Source organism: Calliphora vicina, chromosome 3 (genome assembly GCF_958450345.1).
Source record: "Calliphora vicina chromosome 3, idCalVici1.1, whole genome shotgun sequence".
Lineage (NCBI taxonomy): Eukaryota > Metazoa > Arthropoda > Insecta > Diptera > Calliphoridae > Calliphora > Calliphora vicina.
Genome location: NC_088782.1, coordinates 9,392,604 through 9,410,144, shown reverse-complemented (window position 1 = coordinate 9,410,144; position 17,541 = coordinate 9,392,604). Strand labels below are relative to the sequence as shown.

At 30.5% G+C, this 17,541-nt stretch overlaps 1 protein-coding gene across 1 annotated transcript; it reads left to right on the top strand.

Moving 5' to 3' along the window:
* The first annotated feature begins 433 nt into the window (after positions 1-433).
* Positions 434-8,971, top strand: Acbp2 (Acyl-CoA binding protein 2). Its single transcript, XM_065503801.1, has 3 exons — positions 434-539; positions 8,500-8,542; positions 8,636-8,971. The coding sequence occupies exons 2-3, from the start codon at positions 8,528-8,530 to the stop codon at positions 8,882-8,884; spliced, it is 264 nt and encodes an 87-aa protein (XP_065359873.1). The 5' UTR covers positions 434-539; positions 8,500-8,527; the 3' UTR covers positions 8,885-8,971.
* Positions 8,972-17,541: the final 8,570 nt, after the last annotated feature.

Here is a 17,541-nt window from a genome sequence, read left to right as displayed (position 1 = left end):
GCAAAACTTTAAAAATGTTAACTTGTGACAGAAAACTCCATTAATATGTAAATAGTTATATCAAAACGTGGCAATAACGAAGGCAATACTTAATTTATAAATCTAATTTGAACTTTGAATCGTAAACTAATCATAAAAGCTAATAACCATATCTTTATCGCATTCACCTGCTAATCCAGAAATTTAAATAGAAAAAAATACTAAAATGAAACAAAAAGAACGTAAGTGTTGGATGCACACGAAATCACGTAAACTTATTTAAAAAGCTGTTCATACCGTAACAAACAAAAGCTTTAAATAAGTGTTCAAAACAAAAAGCACTTGACAAAAAAGCTTGTAGCTTATAAACAAAAATAACAATACGATCGTGTGTACAAAAGATCATACGAACTAGTAAAACATAAAAATGTTCGTGTACTCAAAACATTAGATTAAAAAACACAGAAATAAACAAACAGCGCGAGTACAAAAAAAATCGTTATATTTATGAGCAGATTGATGATTTGAATTCAGAACGTTTTTTGCTGTTTTCAAGACAAGTAAGTGAACAACTAATTAAGTTACTCCGCTGACAAGTCTTGTGTGTGTGTTTTTTTATAGTTAAAGGCAATTATTTAAAATTTAATTACATTGAAGAAAAAAAATAAATTAGAAATTTAGTTTGTGGGTGAAAAGTAGCAGTAAAAGTGAAATTGTTTAAAAGAACTTATGCATAAATTATTTGCAAAAAAAATAAAAATAAAGAAGAACTTCATAAATATTGAGCTTAATGGTTACCTGTCAAATGTTTGTTTAAATGATTTTAATTTAATTAAATAAATTACAAGCCATTTCGTGAGTGTTTGTGAGTTTTTTTTGTAATAATGAATGGTGTGATTGACTGAATATACGTGTCTTTTATTTGTTAATATTACCTTCACCCCCCTGGTGTCATGCTATTATTAAATTTCAAAAGCTTTTATTTATTAAATAAAACAATTTGAGAAATGTTTTGGAATTATTATTAAGTTTGTTGGTGTACAAGTGAAATTTTAATTGTTTGTTGTTAAAAAAAATTGCTTATATTAAAAAAAATTCAAAATTTTAAGACAAGTGGTTACTAAAACGAGGAATTGAATACAAATTTAATTTAGGCCGTCCTTAAATAATGTCTAAAATATAAAACGAAATTATTGGGAGATTCAAACGGTCTCCTATTAGGTCGTATTGTCATAATGTCGTAAAATATTTTTTTTAGTTTAAACAGATTTTTGTTGGGTTTTAAACAAAAAATTTATAAACTAATAAGACTTTTTGAACTATGTTTGCAGCACAACAAGAATTTGTTTAAACTAAAAAAATATTTTACGACATTATGACAATACGACCTAATAGGAGACCGTTTGAATACCCCATATATAAAAATATTGGTTTGAATGCTAATAATAAAACATTTTCTTGAAAAAAATTTTTTTTCAATATTTTTAATTTGAAATTCATTGGAAAATTCAATACTAAAGTACTTTTCCAGAATTTTATGACATTCAAAAATACCTCAATACAACTACAACATATTACGTTCCTATTCTGAATATGTTTAAATGTAATAACTTTCAAAATTATTCATCAAAGTCACAAATTGTGTGTTTGTCCCAAAATTTATTTTTCAAATCAATCTCAAATTGTTTTCAAATGTAAAACTCCCACCAATGTTATGGTTTACGAATTATGTTCGATATGAATTGAAAATATTTGTGGTGATTTTTAAATATCCAAAAATTAGTCTGTTCAACTGCATTTAAACATAATATGGTTGCTGGAACCATGACGCATTTATTAGGCTGAATTGATTTTTCTAGGGCTTAAAGAAAGTTCCTAAACATTTTTTAAAATATTAGGAATTTATTTATTAAAAGAAACACTTGTTTGAACAGATTCACAAATTTCTTACATTTGCAAAATGAAGACCTTCTTAATCCAATGAACAATTTTGTATCAATAACTCAGATTTTTATATAACCCAAATTTGCTATTATTTATATGACTTCTGATTCAATCTAAGGAATATTAAATTAATTAGTATTATGAGTATGTTTACATTTTAACCAACTTTGGCTGTCTATTCGAAACGTAGAGATGAATAATTTCGATGGTTTAGGTTATATTTCACAAGATAGATAGTGACATCTTAGGGCACTGCTACACGTTCAATATATATTGTGATATTTGGATCGCTATCCATTGAAATGGATTACGCAAAATTAGGTTATTCTGCGATTTGGATCGCGATCCATCAATTCTGCAAGCTACACGTTCAATAAATATCGCGATACTGCATCGCGGTCAATATATATTGAACGTGTAGCAGTGCCCTTAGAGATCAATAGCTTTCATACCATAAACCCCCTTATACCCACATAAATCCTACAAATCCTATATATTCTGAAAGAAGAAAAAAGAGCCGAAGTCGATTTCGTGATAGTGCAAACCATTGACACAGGAAGTGAAGGCTGTTCTCATGATTCCAGCAGTTCTAGGATACAGTTCAGAACTAGCGATTTTACCCATCATTTAGGGTGACAACTAGTTACATGACTAGTTATTTTAAAATGTACATGTCCTAAGCAGGGATTCAATTGTCCCCTTTTTAATTACAATGAGACTGACTAATAGCTGGTCCAAAGAAGTCAACCCATTGGATTCACATATTGGTTACATAGCGTCAGTTATCTTACTAGCTACCTAACTGGTTACTTAATCAACTACATAACTAGTTATTTTAGCATGTACGCTTGCTAATTGACCTCAAATAGTCATCTAAAAAGACATATAACATACGGTACAATAATGTAATGCTTGTAAACAAACCTTCCAATGACAACTCTACAATAGATAATTTCTGGTGGGTAAAATAACTACTTTCTAAAGAGCAGTAAAAAAATAAAAGTTCAAAGTGACTTCACCATAGGTTACTAAGAGACACTAAAGTGACTATTGACTTCATGCTATGTTACATGGGATTTCAGTATACTTAAGTAAACATAAAAATAAACTGTATGAGAATTATATCAACACAATTTGTATAAAACCAGTTTGTATAAAATGTTTAAAGTCAGTACACTCTAGATTACTTAGAGATACTTAAGTGGCAATTGTCTTCAGGCTAGATTACCTGGGATGTATAAAGTAACCAATTGTCTTTTATCTGCACTACAATGAGCACATAAGTGTCAAATGACCCAAAATATATAAATTGGAGTCAGCCAAGTGACCAGACATTAGTGAAAATTACTGTATATAAGTCCCCTTTTACAATGCACAAATTGAAAGGCAGACAGACAAAGTTTGTGGTCGAGGGGTCCAATATGTAGAGTGTGTATTACACGGGTTTAGGTTAGTTTAAAAGAGAATGAGAAAAATGTCTGCCTTTCAGTTTCTGCATTGTAAAAGGGGACTAAGGGATACATTGACTAATTGCTTAAATGCTGGGATTCGAACCATAGCAAATATGTAAGATCATTATGTCCAGTAATAGTAACTACATACATGCTCAATTCAGATTTACTCATGCCTAGTATTCTCTTCAATTCCCTCCTGTCCATAGATTCCCGCAAGAATTTCATATTGTATTATTATTTCAATTTATTTATATGGAGTTTGAATTTCTCTTTTACCGTCTTGCATAATCCGTGAGTATCTAGTGAGTACTAGTTAATCCACAGTTTCACATTCACAACAGTTTCAATATTGTTTTTTTGTTGAGTGCTTGTAGCGATCTCTCTAATATTTCTGTTATCAAATGCTTCCTGACTGTTTTGTGAACATTGTAATATAGTTTGAATATATTTGTTTCTGAACTAGAAAAATTAAGCATGAGTTTCTTAGTCAATAGCTATATCGTGCCATTTTCTTTATTTGATATTTAGATTTAATATTATGAATAAAGGACGGACCATCTTTATCTTATGGTGAAATGCTAGTGGTGTTCTCCTCTTTCCCAATGGATATGAGCCGTTATGTAATCAGTTGTTATGATCTCCTAGTGGTTTTTCATATCAATACTCTAATATTGATGATTCTGTCCTAATCTCTACTGAATCTTAAATTGCAAATGATCGACTGAGTAGATTTCCAAAGGATCGATTTCCAGTATTGTACACATTAACTTGTATTGTACACAGAGCTCTCTCCTTTCTGTCTAACACACTCCCAGATAGTATATGAAATGATTGCGTCAACTATTTATACTACGTTCTGTGCAATAAATCAACAATATTATAGCTTCAGCAATCAATGCATGCTTACGTCACTCATATAATGATTTCCATGACTAAAAGCATTGTTGATTTATTGCATGGAGATGTAATGATTACAACAACTATCAGAGTATGATTACAGTAACTGAAATATTGTTAAGTTATTGCTTATTCATTTTTCTCTCTATGTATATGAGTTTAATAGTTTTTCTTGGAATGATATAGTTTTAATAAGTAATAATCATAAAAAAAAAAATTACACAATTTATATGAATAAAAAAAACAAGTTTTTTTTTTGTTATTTTTCTCATTTTCTGTATTAAGTTTCATTATATTTTTTTTTATTTCTACACTGACATAGAAACGCATTTCCGCTTTAATCTTATAACAAAAGAAAATTAAATTATTTTTGAACTGGTAATAAAAGCACAAAAGTTTCAAAACACTGAAAGAAAAACAGGCAATTCAGGTGATTTATTTATTAGAAACAAATAAAACATTTAAACTTCACAGAAAAAACAACTTCCAAAGAAGTCATTATTAAATTTTTAACAGTGAAAATACCCAAAGTAATTTTAAATTTCCCAGCAGTTCTAGGAGACTGTCCCGAACAAGTGATTTTACCTATCATTTATGGTGACAACTAGTTACAGAACTAGCTACGTGACTAGTTATTTTATCACGTGCATATAATAAGCAGGGATTCAATTGACCCTTATGGATTACAATGAAACTGCTTGAAAGCTAGTCCAAAGTGATCAACACATTGAAATCACATAACGGTTACATAGAGTCAGTTACTTTACTAGCTACCTTACTGGATATTTGAACAGCTACATAACTAGTTATTTTAGCATGTACGAGTGCTAATAGACAGACCAATGACCAGTTGCTTGTATACAAACGACAATTCTTCAAAAGATTACTTTTGGTGGGTTATTTTACTTTCTAAAGTGCAGTACAAAATAAACGTTTTAAGTGACTACACTCTAGATTACTTAGAGACACTTAAGTGACAATTGTCTTAATGATAGATTACCGGGGATGTATAAAGTAACCAATTGACTTCTCTCTGCACTACAATAAGCACATACGTGTCAAATTACCCAAAATATATAAATTGGAGTCAGCCAAGTGATAAGACATTAGTGGCAATTACTGTCTATAAGGGATACACTGACTACTTGCTTAACTGCTGGTTTAGTTTAAACTTAAAAAATGTTTTGTAACTTTTATTTTCTTTTTTAAATAAAATTCCTTTAAGTGTATTTATTCGTTTATATTTGTACGTGTAAGCCAAAAGTGTAATTAAGTTTGTAACACCGTTAATATTGTCTTGCAACTGTTATTTTCATTTTTTTTATTACAATATTAAAACCACAACAAACAACTTGAAATTTATGAATTGTATACATTATTGTTGTTATTTTTTAATATACAAAAAAAATATTTAAACAATATATTGTTAGTGTTGTAGAGAAAGTTAGTATATTTTGTAGTATGATGGTCAAAATAGGCAAATTAACAAAAGAAATAAATGAATGAACAATTAGCAAAACCAAAATTCGTTTTTAAACACCATAAATATGTAAAAATACCACTTTAACCCTTATCGTGGGGTCAAAATGGACCCCAACATTAAAAAAAATACTTAAAAACAAAAAGCTACTATTTATTTATATAAGAAAAAAGTTATGTTATACACATTTCTTCAATGGGGTCAATTTGGAACCCCGCTACCAATTACGTAACTGGAAATATCGACACCAGTTAAGGGTTAATATATAAAATTAATAATTAATGCTTAAAATCGTCAAAAAAAAATCTTTAAAAAATCTAAGATTGATGAGATGATTTTAAAATATTCAATTTTCATATTTCAATTATTTAGTTAATAATAAAAAAAATAATTGAAAACCTAATAAAACATCTATATTTATTGATGACTTGCTAAATTTAGTTTAAAATACATTCAAGTTAAATATACGTCATTTTTTAACGACGACAGAGACGTCGTAAAGTCAGTAAATATGGAGACTGACGTGTTGTCAGAGATTCTTAAAGACACGTGTTATTTTTTTTTTTTAAGAATAATATTAGAAAAAAGCGCAAGTTTTGGTTATCTGAGGTAAATGAACTGTTAGCTACAGGTATCCATATTTACAATAAACAAGTTGTTTGTATTGCAAATAATTTATTCATTTTTTTAATTATTTATGTAGTTGTTCAAAACATAATTAAAGCGCTAGGCGACAATTTATTTTCACATACATAACTACAAAGCGTTGATTTCATTTCTTCCCAGCAGTCAATGTATCCCTTATAGACAGTAATTGTCACTAATGTCTGACATCTTGGCTGACTCCAATTTATATACTTTGAGTCATTTAAGACGTATGTGCTGTTTGTAGTGCAGAGAGTAGACAATTGGTTACTTTATACATCCCAGGTAATCTAGCGTGGAGACAATTGTCACTTATGTGTCTTTAAGTAATCTAAAGAGTAGTCACTTTAATCGTTAATTATGTATTTAAGAGTAATTCGTACAAACTGCACAACAGTTAAGGAAGTATTCAATGTATTCCTTATAGACGGTAATTTTCACTAATGTCTGACAACTTGGCTGACCCCAATTTGTATATTTTGGGTCATTTGACACTTATGTGCTCTTTGTAGTGCAGATAGAAGACAATTGGTTACTTTATACATCTCATATAATCTAGCACGAAGTCAATTGTCACTTAAGTGTCTCTAAGTAACCTAAAGTGTAGTCACTTTAAACCTTTATTTTGTAATGCACTTTAGAAACTAAATATTTTACCCACCAGATGTAATCTATTGGATAGTTGTCGTTGGAAGGATTGTTTGAAAACAATCGGTCATTGGAGGGCCTATGAGATGCCTTTTCAATTGACTATTTGACCTCAAATACTCGTACATAATAAACTATTTAGTTATGTGGCTGATCAAGTAACCAGTTAGGTAGCTACTAAGGTAACTGACTCTATGTAACCGGTATGTGAATCCAATGGACCTGCTATCGGCCATTGTAATCCATTAAGGCCATGAATGAATCAAGCCAATATCGGTTACTCTGTTCGAAAGTAAAGAGTATCTCAGGGAGAGCCTTCTGCATAGAGCGAAACAAATAGAAGTAGGACGGGACACGGCCTGGACTATAAGGCGGGTGAGGCAAAACTTCCTAACCACTTCATTGTAAATACTGTTACGATTTCATTTCTGGTCGTTTTTCGGCCAATGCTCACTTCAAACGAAACAGTTGTATTCGGTACAGGTTCCCTGTGATGGTCTGATCAGATTTCAGCAGCTTATAATAGATAAGACCCTTTTGCTTCCACCAAATCGATTCGGCTTATCGTAATGGATCCATTTTTCATCGCAAGTAATCAACGGGGCAAAATTATTTTCTTTTATAACGTTCAAGCAGCATTTCGAACATGCAAAATCGTCTTTCATATGGTACCCAATTTTCCTACTTTTGGATGAATCCTGCTGCTCGCAAATGTTTTGAAATTACTGCTTGAGCTGCTCCCAATGATTTTGCAAGATCTTGTTGAATTTTACAACAATCTTCATGAAGTAATGCCTCCAATTCTTGGTGTTCAAACTTTTTTGGCTGATCTGGGCGATCTTTGTCTTCCGTGTCAAAATCACAAGTTGAAAGCAATGGAACACAATCACCATAAGCTTTAGTGAGCAACCGGTATGCTTCAGTGGCACTTTTTTTAAAATTAAAGAAGTAAAGCAAAACTTCCCGCATATGACGCTTTGTTCGCACAATACTTCGACATTTTCGAGAATAAATGACAGATTAAAAAATCGTCATCGGTTATTTAAGTTTTGCGCTAATTCTGTTTACTTGAAATTCATAATTTCAGGTTTAAAAGCTGGTGATCGTTTCGGTTAAATTACACTCACAATTTATTTACTACTACAAGATACATAAAAACAATTTTATTTACTTGTTAACGCCATGACGCCATAACGCTCACATTATAAATCTGCTAATAGAAAGAGCTGCATTGAATATGAATATGTTTCAAAGCCAAGGTTGTTTTGAAATTCATTTTAAACAAAATCATAAATTAAAAAAAACAACCTACATATTGGCATTCGTTGCATTGAGCACAAAATATAATAATGAAAATATAGATTTTAATGACCCCCCTGCAATAAATTAACTCAATTTCTGTTAATCTTACAAAAAAAAAACTAATAAATTTTATTTCTCTTATAATTTCAGATTAAATCAAAACTTCTTATCTAACAACATGTCTTTGGATGAAGTAAGTTTGATTTTATAATCAATCTAACGAATTAGGTCAATTGATAACTGTTTAATCTTTATTAACTCTTTTTTTTTGTTACTTTTCTTATAGCAATTTACTGCTGCCGCTGAACGCGTCAAGACTTTGACCAAACGTCCCACCGATGATGAATTCTTGCAATTGTATGCTCTCTTCAAGCAAGCCACCGTTGGCGATAACACCACCAGCAAGCCCGGTATGTTGGATTTGAAAGGCAAGGCCAAATGGGAATCGTGGAACAAGCAACAGGGCAAATCCCAAGAAGATGCCAAAAAAGAATATGTTGCCTTTGTTGAAAAACTTGTAGCCCAATACGCTTAAATCTAGTAAATTTTGTTCGGTTAATTATTGTATACTTTTTTTTTATAATGTAATGTAATTCTATTTAAATAAAACATGTAAACTCCATTTATTTTGAGTTTTGTTTTGTAAATATAGAGATAGAGACAGACAGACAGAAAGAAAGACGGAGGGACAGACAGACATGAGTTTAACCTTTGAAAAGTTTATTTTTTAATTTTATAGCCAGTGCCAGAGTCTAAATTTTTTTTTTATTTACTAAGAAAATATTTGTTTATTTAACAATGCAAATGAAATTTTATTCCATTTTGCTAATGTATGTTGACTTTTGGCTGCGATTTATTTTTATATTGTTACAAAAAAACAAACTGTTTAAATTATAAAATTTGTCATATAAATATAAAGTCACCGCCTAGTTTCAATTATCTGAGTATTGAAATGTTTAGTATTGTATTATTACATATTTAAAGAAGCCAGGAAAATTACCTTAAAATCAGTTCATTTTCAGGTAAGCACCGTTGAAATATAATTTGTAATTTATTGGTTTAAAATAAAATAATTTAAAAAAAATCAATTCAGAGTGTTGAGAATCTTATACAACCTTCGGACTTGTGTGAGTGACACTTGTTATAAAACAAAAACATTGAAATGTTAGTCGAATCGAATAATGTTAAGTTGTGCATTTAGTTATAACGGAATCGTATTATTTACATAATTGTGTTTCTAAAAAGACACAACAATTAAAATTCCCCCATCACTATGTGTCTTAGGAGGACGACACGCAATAAGCGAAAAGGGCAAACAATTAAAGCATATGAAGTACTATTCAAGTGGACACTCAAATTTGGGTAGATTTGCATATAAATGGTTAAATTCTAACCTATCAGTAATATGCCAATTGTCGCTCAAATTCTCCGCTCACCGCTTTAGCTAGACCTTGGCTAGAGTGTCTAAAAAAACCGGCAAATTTAAAAAACCGGTTTCCAGTTTAACCGAAAAAGTGTGTGTTTGAATAAACCAGTTTTGATTATTGTCTTTTAAAAAAACCGTTTAAGCGGTTTCGGTTTTTGTCTTCAAAAAAACCGGTCAACCGGTTTATAGTAAATTTCTATTTAATGGAAATTTAACATTTTTGAATTTTTTATGCAATTATTTTATATCTTTTACGAAATGTTGTTAAATACTACAATTTTCTATAAAATAAATCAATATGTTTAAAAATTTTATCAAAGTTTTTCATAAATATGTTTGAATGAGCTTTAGAAAATATATTTCATTAAAATCGGTTAACCGTTTTACAAAAACCGATTTGTCAAAAAACCGAAAAGTTTAAAAAACCGAAACCAGTGGAGTTTACAAAGTGAAAAAACCGGATGGCCGGTTTTGGATACTGTAACCTAGGCCTTAGGCTAGGGTTGCCAGATAAATTTGATGAAAAATCGGCAAAACTTGCGAAAAATATCGCAATTTAAAAAATCAGCAAAAAATGCGGAATTTTTAATTTGAATTTTTAGCTATTATTTTGAAACATTTGTAAATCAAATATAAATTTAGTATTGGCCATTGTTAGCTATGACATTTTCATCTTTCTGGCAACATATGGATTCCGTGCTAAAAGAACTGCTCATCTCTTGAGGTCATGAACGAATGAAGCCAATAGCGAATACTCTGTTCCAAAGTGAAACGTTTCCCACACAGAAAAAACTATTTCTTAAAGCGTTTCAATTCAAATATTTGTCACATATTGAACTGGTTTCAATTATTTCATAATTGAATCAAGTATTCATGTGCTCAAAAACAAAATTTTCTGATATTTTGAGTTTTGAATTTGATAATTTTGACAATTGAATATACAATTTTCGTTATTGGTTGAATTTTAAATACAAAAATTATTGAATAGATAATTTTCGTAATTGAAAACACAAAAAATAACAAAAATGTCAAAATTAAATTGACAAAATTATCAAATTCAAAAGAAAATATCAGAAAATTTTGTTTTTGAGCAAACGAATACTTGATTCAATTATGAAATAATTGAAACCAGTTCAATATGAGATAAATGTTTGAATTGAAATATAGTTTTTTCTCTGCAGAGATAGAATTTTGCATCGATCGAAAACAAATAGTATTCGGGCGGGGCAAGGTCTGGACTATGAGGCAAAACTTCCCAACCACTTCATTCTAAATAGTTTTTAACAGGTATTGCAACATGTGGCCGAGTGTTATCATAATGTAATATTAAAGTTTCATATCTGTCCGCATATTCTGGACGTTTTTTGGCAAATGCTCGCTTCAAACGAATCAGTTGCATTCGGTGCAGGTTCTATGTGAGGGTCTGGCCAGAATTTTTGCAGTTCATAATTGATAGGATCATTTTGCTCCCACCAAATACAGAGCATTACCTAAGCGCCATGGATATTTGGCTTTGGTGTCGATTCGTCTGTTTGACCGGTCTTCTCATACGATTTTTTATGCTTCGAGTTACCGTAATGGATGCATTTTTCATCGCAAGTAATGAGCCGGTGCAAAAATGATTTTCTTTTATAGCTTTCAAGCATCATTTCGGACCAGCAAATTCGTCTTTCAAGCTCACTCGGCTTCAATTCATATGGCACCTAATTTCCGTGCTTTTGGATGAATCCTGCTGCTCGCAAACGTTTTGAAATTGCTGCTTGAGTAGCTTCCAATGATTTTGCAAGTTTTACAACAATCTTCATGGAGTAATGCCTCCAATTCTTAAAATTTTTTTGGCTGGCCAGGGCGAGCTTTGTCTTCCGTGTCAAAATCACCACCAAAATGAACCGCATAAACCATATCTCGCACGTTGAAACCAATGAAATACATTCACCATAAGCTTTGATGAGCAATCGGTGTGCTGCAGCAGCACTTTTTTTAAAATTAAAGAAGTAAAGCAAAACTTCCCGCACATGACGCTTTCTTGATACAAAATTCAACATTTTCGATGCAAAAAAACACTATAGTGTTCAATAACTAAGTGAGAATAAATGACAGATATGTGCCTTTCAAAATGACATATAAGTTATTGAAAACAAAAGCCGCGTTCAAAAGATACGCCATCTATTATAAAGTTTTAATTTAACATGTCTCCTTTATGTTTTTAATATTTATTGCAATATTTAATACTTTGAATGAATAATACCTTCCCAAGGATTGTATTCATTCCTTCATTCCTTCAAAAATTCCTGTAAATTTATAGATATTTAACACTGAAATTTTCTCAAATAATTGCCCTAGTTTATCTCTGAATTTTTTTAAAAAATTTTAAATTTTATTTCAAAAGCATTCAATAGTTTTCCAACTTTATAAATTTTAAATCCATAATTCTTTGCTACAAAGAAATTATAACAGAAAACTATATTTTTTAATAAAAAATATACATATATAAGGTCAAATAGAACTTATTAAAATTCACGATCTTAAGAAGCATTTCATTATAAACATTTATTGTAATTTTTTGTTGAATCACTTTTAAATATGTACCTTGTTACGTAATTCTATTAACAATTCAAATAATTTAAATAGTTGTATTTCATTAAATCGCCCTTTGTCAATAAAATTTCTTAAACAATTTTTCTAATAAATGTGTTGCAGTAATGAATATTATGCAAAACATATGTATATCAAGTTTGAAGTACAAATCGGCATATCGATACTCAGCTCTTTATACCATACACCACCGTAGTGGGGAGGTTAAAAATATTTGTCCACCTTAAAATATTCGACTCAGAATCACTTTCTTTCGATTAAACGATATACTTCCGCCGGTCTGACTCACGTGACAAAATTTCATGGCGATTGGACCATAATTGGTCATAATAGCTCCCATATAAGCCAAAAAAAAATTATTGAAATTTTATAAGTAAAAAGTTGTTGCTATTTACTCAGTGTAGGGTATTATATAGTCTGGCTTCTTATGAGTCAAAACATCGTAAAAGTTTGCAGGGCTGCTTAGCTCACATTTAAAGGAAAATGAAAGAAAATAATCGGCTGTGCAAAATCCAAAACAAAAATACAGATTTTGTGAATCTGTCACATTTTTTAAGTAAAATAGATAATGGTTTTTTAAAGCCATATTATAGAAGTTTAAAATTTAAAAAAAAAAATAATAATAGCGCGCCCCTTAACAAATTCTAGTTAACAATTTTAAAATGGCAATGCTGTTCAAAATTTATTAACTCTAACGCAACAATGTTTAGCAACATTGTTTATAAACACATACAACAAACAAAGAAGAAAAGAATACAACAGGTAACAAAACATAAACAAGTACCACAAAATAGAAACAGAAATTACTGAGAAAAAACAATAAAACCTAGAAATACCCAAAACGAAATACAGTTTTTTAAAAAATCATTTTATGAATGAATAAGAGAAGAGAAAGGGAAAAATTACAAGAAAACAAAATAAATGAAAATCAAGCATAACGAAAGATTGAAAACAAACACAAAATAATACAACAAAATCAAAAAACACTTGAAAATCAAACAGGTGTGTTTAGTGATGCCAATATGTTTTATAGAAAAACTTTTCAAGAAAACGTAACACAGTAAATCACCACAGTTCTTTTATCATCATCAATCAGCCTTATGGTGTAAGGCGATGGTGTTTTTCGATTAAAGATAGTACGAAACTGTGGATGGCTTAAAACCCCAACACCTTATACGATAAGGCATAAAATTTAAACTCAACCAACACCATGATTCACTTTTTCTTAACCTGTATCTAAAGAGTCCACTATACATTTCTCTAGAATTTACAAAGCATAGGATTTTGCTGAAGCCCCAGATATAGCCCTCAGATATATGACAATCGTTCTAATAAAATAACACACCATAGACTGAACGAGATGGAAGATAAACATATTTTATATGTGTCTCTTTCTTTCAGAATTACGAGAATTTCGTCATTTGTCTGGAATAGTGAGTCATGGCTTTTGTGAGAGTTCTTCCACTTAAATTTCGGGAAATTGCTACGACAGTAACCATTTTGACAGTATAAATATTGAACATGTCGAGTCAATAGAATAGAGTAAAAATATAATTCAATTCACAAGGGCTCCTATCATGTCATATTGTCATTATGTCCTAATATTTTAAAAAATTGTTATTGCTTAAAAAATTGTTATTGAATTGACCAAATTAAAAGCTTAAATACGATTTGGTGGCATTTAGGAGAAATCCTAATGCCTTACATCTGTGCATTAATGATCCAGTGATCATGCGGTAATGTTATATGCATGTACCCGAGTTTTAGCATCGATTTTGAAATACAGTAATTACTAGGTTTGTCATTCGAATAAAAATTATCCGAATAATCGAGGAAAACATAAAGTTTTCATTCGAATGTATTTTTTTTTAGATTTTTTTAATTTAGAATAAAAAATTATTCGATTAATCGAATAGTCGAATAAATTTATTATCAAGTTAATATTAAAAAAAAAATAAACAATAATTTGTACACAAATATCTCAAAGAAACAAGACCAGTATTTTATATTGGGTGTATGACTAAAAATACGGGATTTGCAATAGATAGGTGAACGCGGTTTTTGTTTTTAATAACTTATATGTCATTTTGAAGTGTACATATCTGTCATTTATTCTCATTTAGTTATTGAACATTATACTGTAAACAACAAAGTTTTTTTAGCTTCGAAAATGTCGAATATGTGTCAACAATAAGTCATACGCGGGAAGTTTTGCTTTACTTCTTTAAAAAAGTAGAAACAAGTGCAGCTGAAGCACACCGATTGCTCACCAAAGCTTATGGTGAATGTGTTTCATCGGTTTTAACGTGCGATTCAAATGTGATGATTTTGACACGGAAGACAAATATCGACCAGCCAAAAAAAGTTTAAAGACCGAGTCATTACTCCATGAAGGTTGTTGTCAAACTCAACAAGAGCTTGCAAAATCATTGGGAGCTACTCAAGCAGCAATTTCAAAACATTTGCAAGCAGCAGGATTCATCCAAAAGCTAGGAAATTTTGTAACATATGAATTGAAGCCGAGAGATGCTTGAACGCTATAAAAGAATATAATTTTTTCACCGAATCATTACTTGCGATGAAAAATGGTACCACTACGATAATCCGATGCTTTCTATTATGAGCTGCTGAAATCTGGCCAGACCAGCACAGGGAATCTGCACCGAACTCAACTGATTCGTTTGAAGCGATCATTAGCCGAAAAACGCCCAGAAAATGCGGCCAGTCATGAAACTTTAATATTCCATCATGTTGCAATACCTGTTAAAAACTATTGGGAAGTTTTGCCTCACCCGCTTTATGGTCCAGACCATGCCTCGTCCGACAACTATTTCTTACGATCGATGCAGAACGCTCTCTGGGATACGCTTCACTTCAGAACAGAGTATGTTTTGGTTTGATTCTCTCATACTGTATACATTTTTTTCTATAGAAAATTTTCAAATAATAAAATATTTTTCTGATATAGGGGTTATACGAGTATGGTAGGGTCAATTATAGATCGATCCTCACAAAAGTTGATAGAAAGATTCATATGAAACTTGTTTATGTCCAATTTCTTCATGATATTAATTATTATAAGACAATTATAAATGTTCAAGTAATTTTCCGAGGGGGATCTTGTATGGGGACTAGGGGCAAATGTTGCCCAATTTTCGCCATACTAATTTCGGAGTACTTAGAACTAATTTGTGCAAAATTGTATCAGGATTGCCGCATAATCAATATATTTATGACGGCTCAAACAGTATTCCGGGTGGATATTTATAAGGGGGCTAGGTGAAATCATGAACCGATATTGCCCATTTTCAATAACAAACAAACGTTATCAACTAGTTGTATTTGTGGAAAATTTCAGCCAGCCTTTCGTTTGGGCCCTGTCGTGTTTTGAACAGACAGACAGACGGACTGACGGACATAGCTAGATCATCTTAGAATCTTATGAGGACCCAGAATATATATTATTTTGTGGGTATGCGATGAATATTTCGATGTGTTACAAATGGAATGACAAAATAAATATGGCCCCCATCTTTTTCGATGGTGGGTGTAAAAACAAGAAAAGTAGGTCAGGCAAGTCCAACTATACGAGTATAATAGTCTAAATACATTTATTATGGATTGAAAAGATGTTAAACTTATTGTTACGTTTTAACCTTTTCAAAACGCTGGTTTATTTCCTTTAAATAAACCGGATACTTTTGATTGCAAATAAAAGCCGTTTAGTAGTTTGAAAATGGTAACAACTCTTTATTTATTCAAATGTACAACAACAACAGAATTTAATAGTCACTCAATGTTTTTTATACAAGTTTGTAAATTCGCAGAAATACAGACACAATTTATAATGTACACGAATTTACTTGAAAAACACTACACACTATAAGGCACTCAGTTGATGTTTATTCGAAAAGCGCCTCTGATAAACTGACTCAAGACTGCAACCTCTGCCACTATTTATAACACTGCCATCTGTACTCTAGATTGTTCTTTAACTGTCAAAATTCGAATATTCTATATCTTACTAATACATACGCCATCTGTGGTGTACTTTCTACAATGTTCTTTAACTGAATATTCGAATTCGAATACAGCGTTGCCAACTTACGATCAAATCAACTGAAGGCTTTTATTATAATGCTTTCACTGTTATTTGAAAGCATTATGCTTCTTTTAAATCAGCCCTTAAAATCGTTATATTTGAATTCAAGTACAATTTCGTAACAATATTAAATATAAAATTTAAGCCTTTAATTTGTATGACGAATAAGAATATTTTTAACAAATAAGCATTGATGACTAATTTTAATTTTTGTTGAAATTTTTCTTTTATATAATGATGACTAATAATTGAATTTTCAAAAATGTAACGGGTTTTAGCTATATGAACCATTTTAATTTTGATTTGGTGAAGATATAGGGGCATTAAGGAAACGATGAGAGTAAAGGTCTTTACGATAAAGTTAATCTAATCATAAATGTTCTGTAATAACTGTGGATTAACGATAATGCAAGACAACCTTGATAAAACCTCTAGTTTAGCTAGTCTTTCACTTAAAAAAACGCCAAACTATGAAAAGCCTACTAATTTGGCAACTCTACTTAAGATCTTAACAAAATAAAAACTATTTTTGTAAAAAAAAAAAATAAAAATTTTGTAAATTGATTAAATTTTTATGAATGAAATCAAGAAGGGAGTAGGAAAGGGAAAATTAAACAAATAACCATAACTAAAGATAACAAACATAAAAAAACACTTGATAGAAACAGGTGTATGAAACAGCCAAACAGATAAGAGAGCTGACAAGACCAAAGTGAAGAGAAATAGGCAAGAGTTTTAAGAGTATACATTTAAGACAAGTTAAATAAAGAGCTAAAAGAGGTCTCTGATATTTTCATTTCAGTCTTTTGAAATTGGCTTTAACGTGATTGTTTATTCGCCTGTTGCCGTCAGTGGTTGTTGTCGTGTTCATAATGGTGATCGTGAGTGTCGTCACAACAAGATAAGCGGATACAAAATTTTGTGCATTTTTTTTTTTGAATTTTTTTAAAGGCTCAAATACAAATACAAACCATAAAATATAAAAATTACAATAAAAAAAGTGAATTTAACAACTTGAAATATGAAAAATAAAGATAAAAATTCAAAAAATAAATACAAAAATTATAAA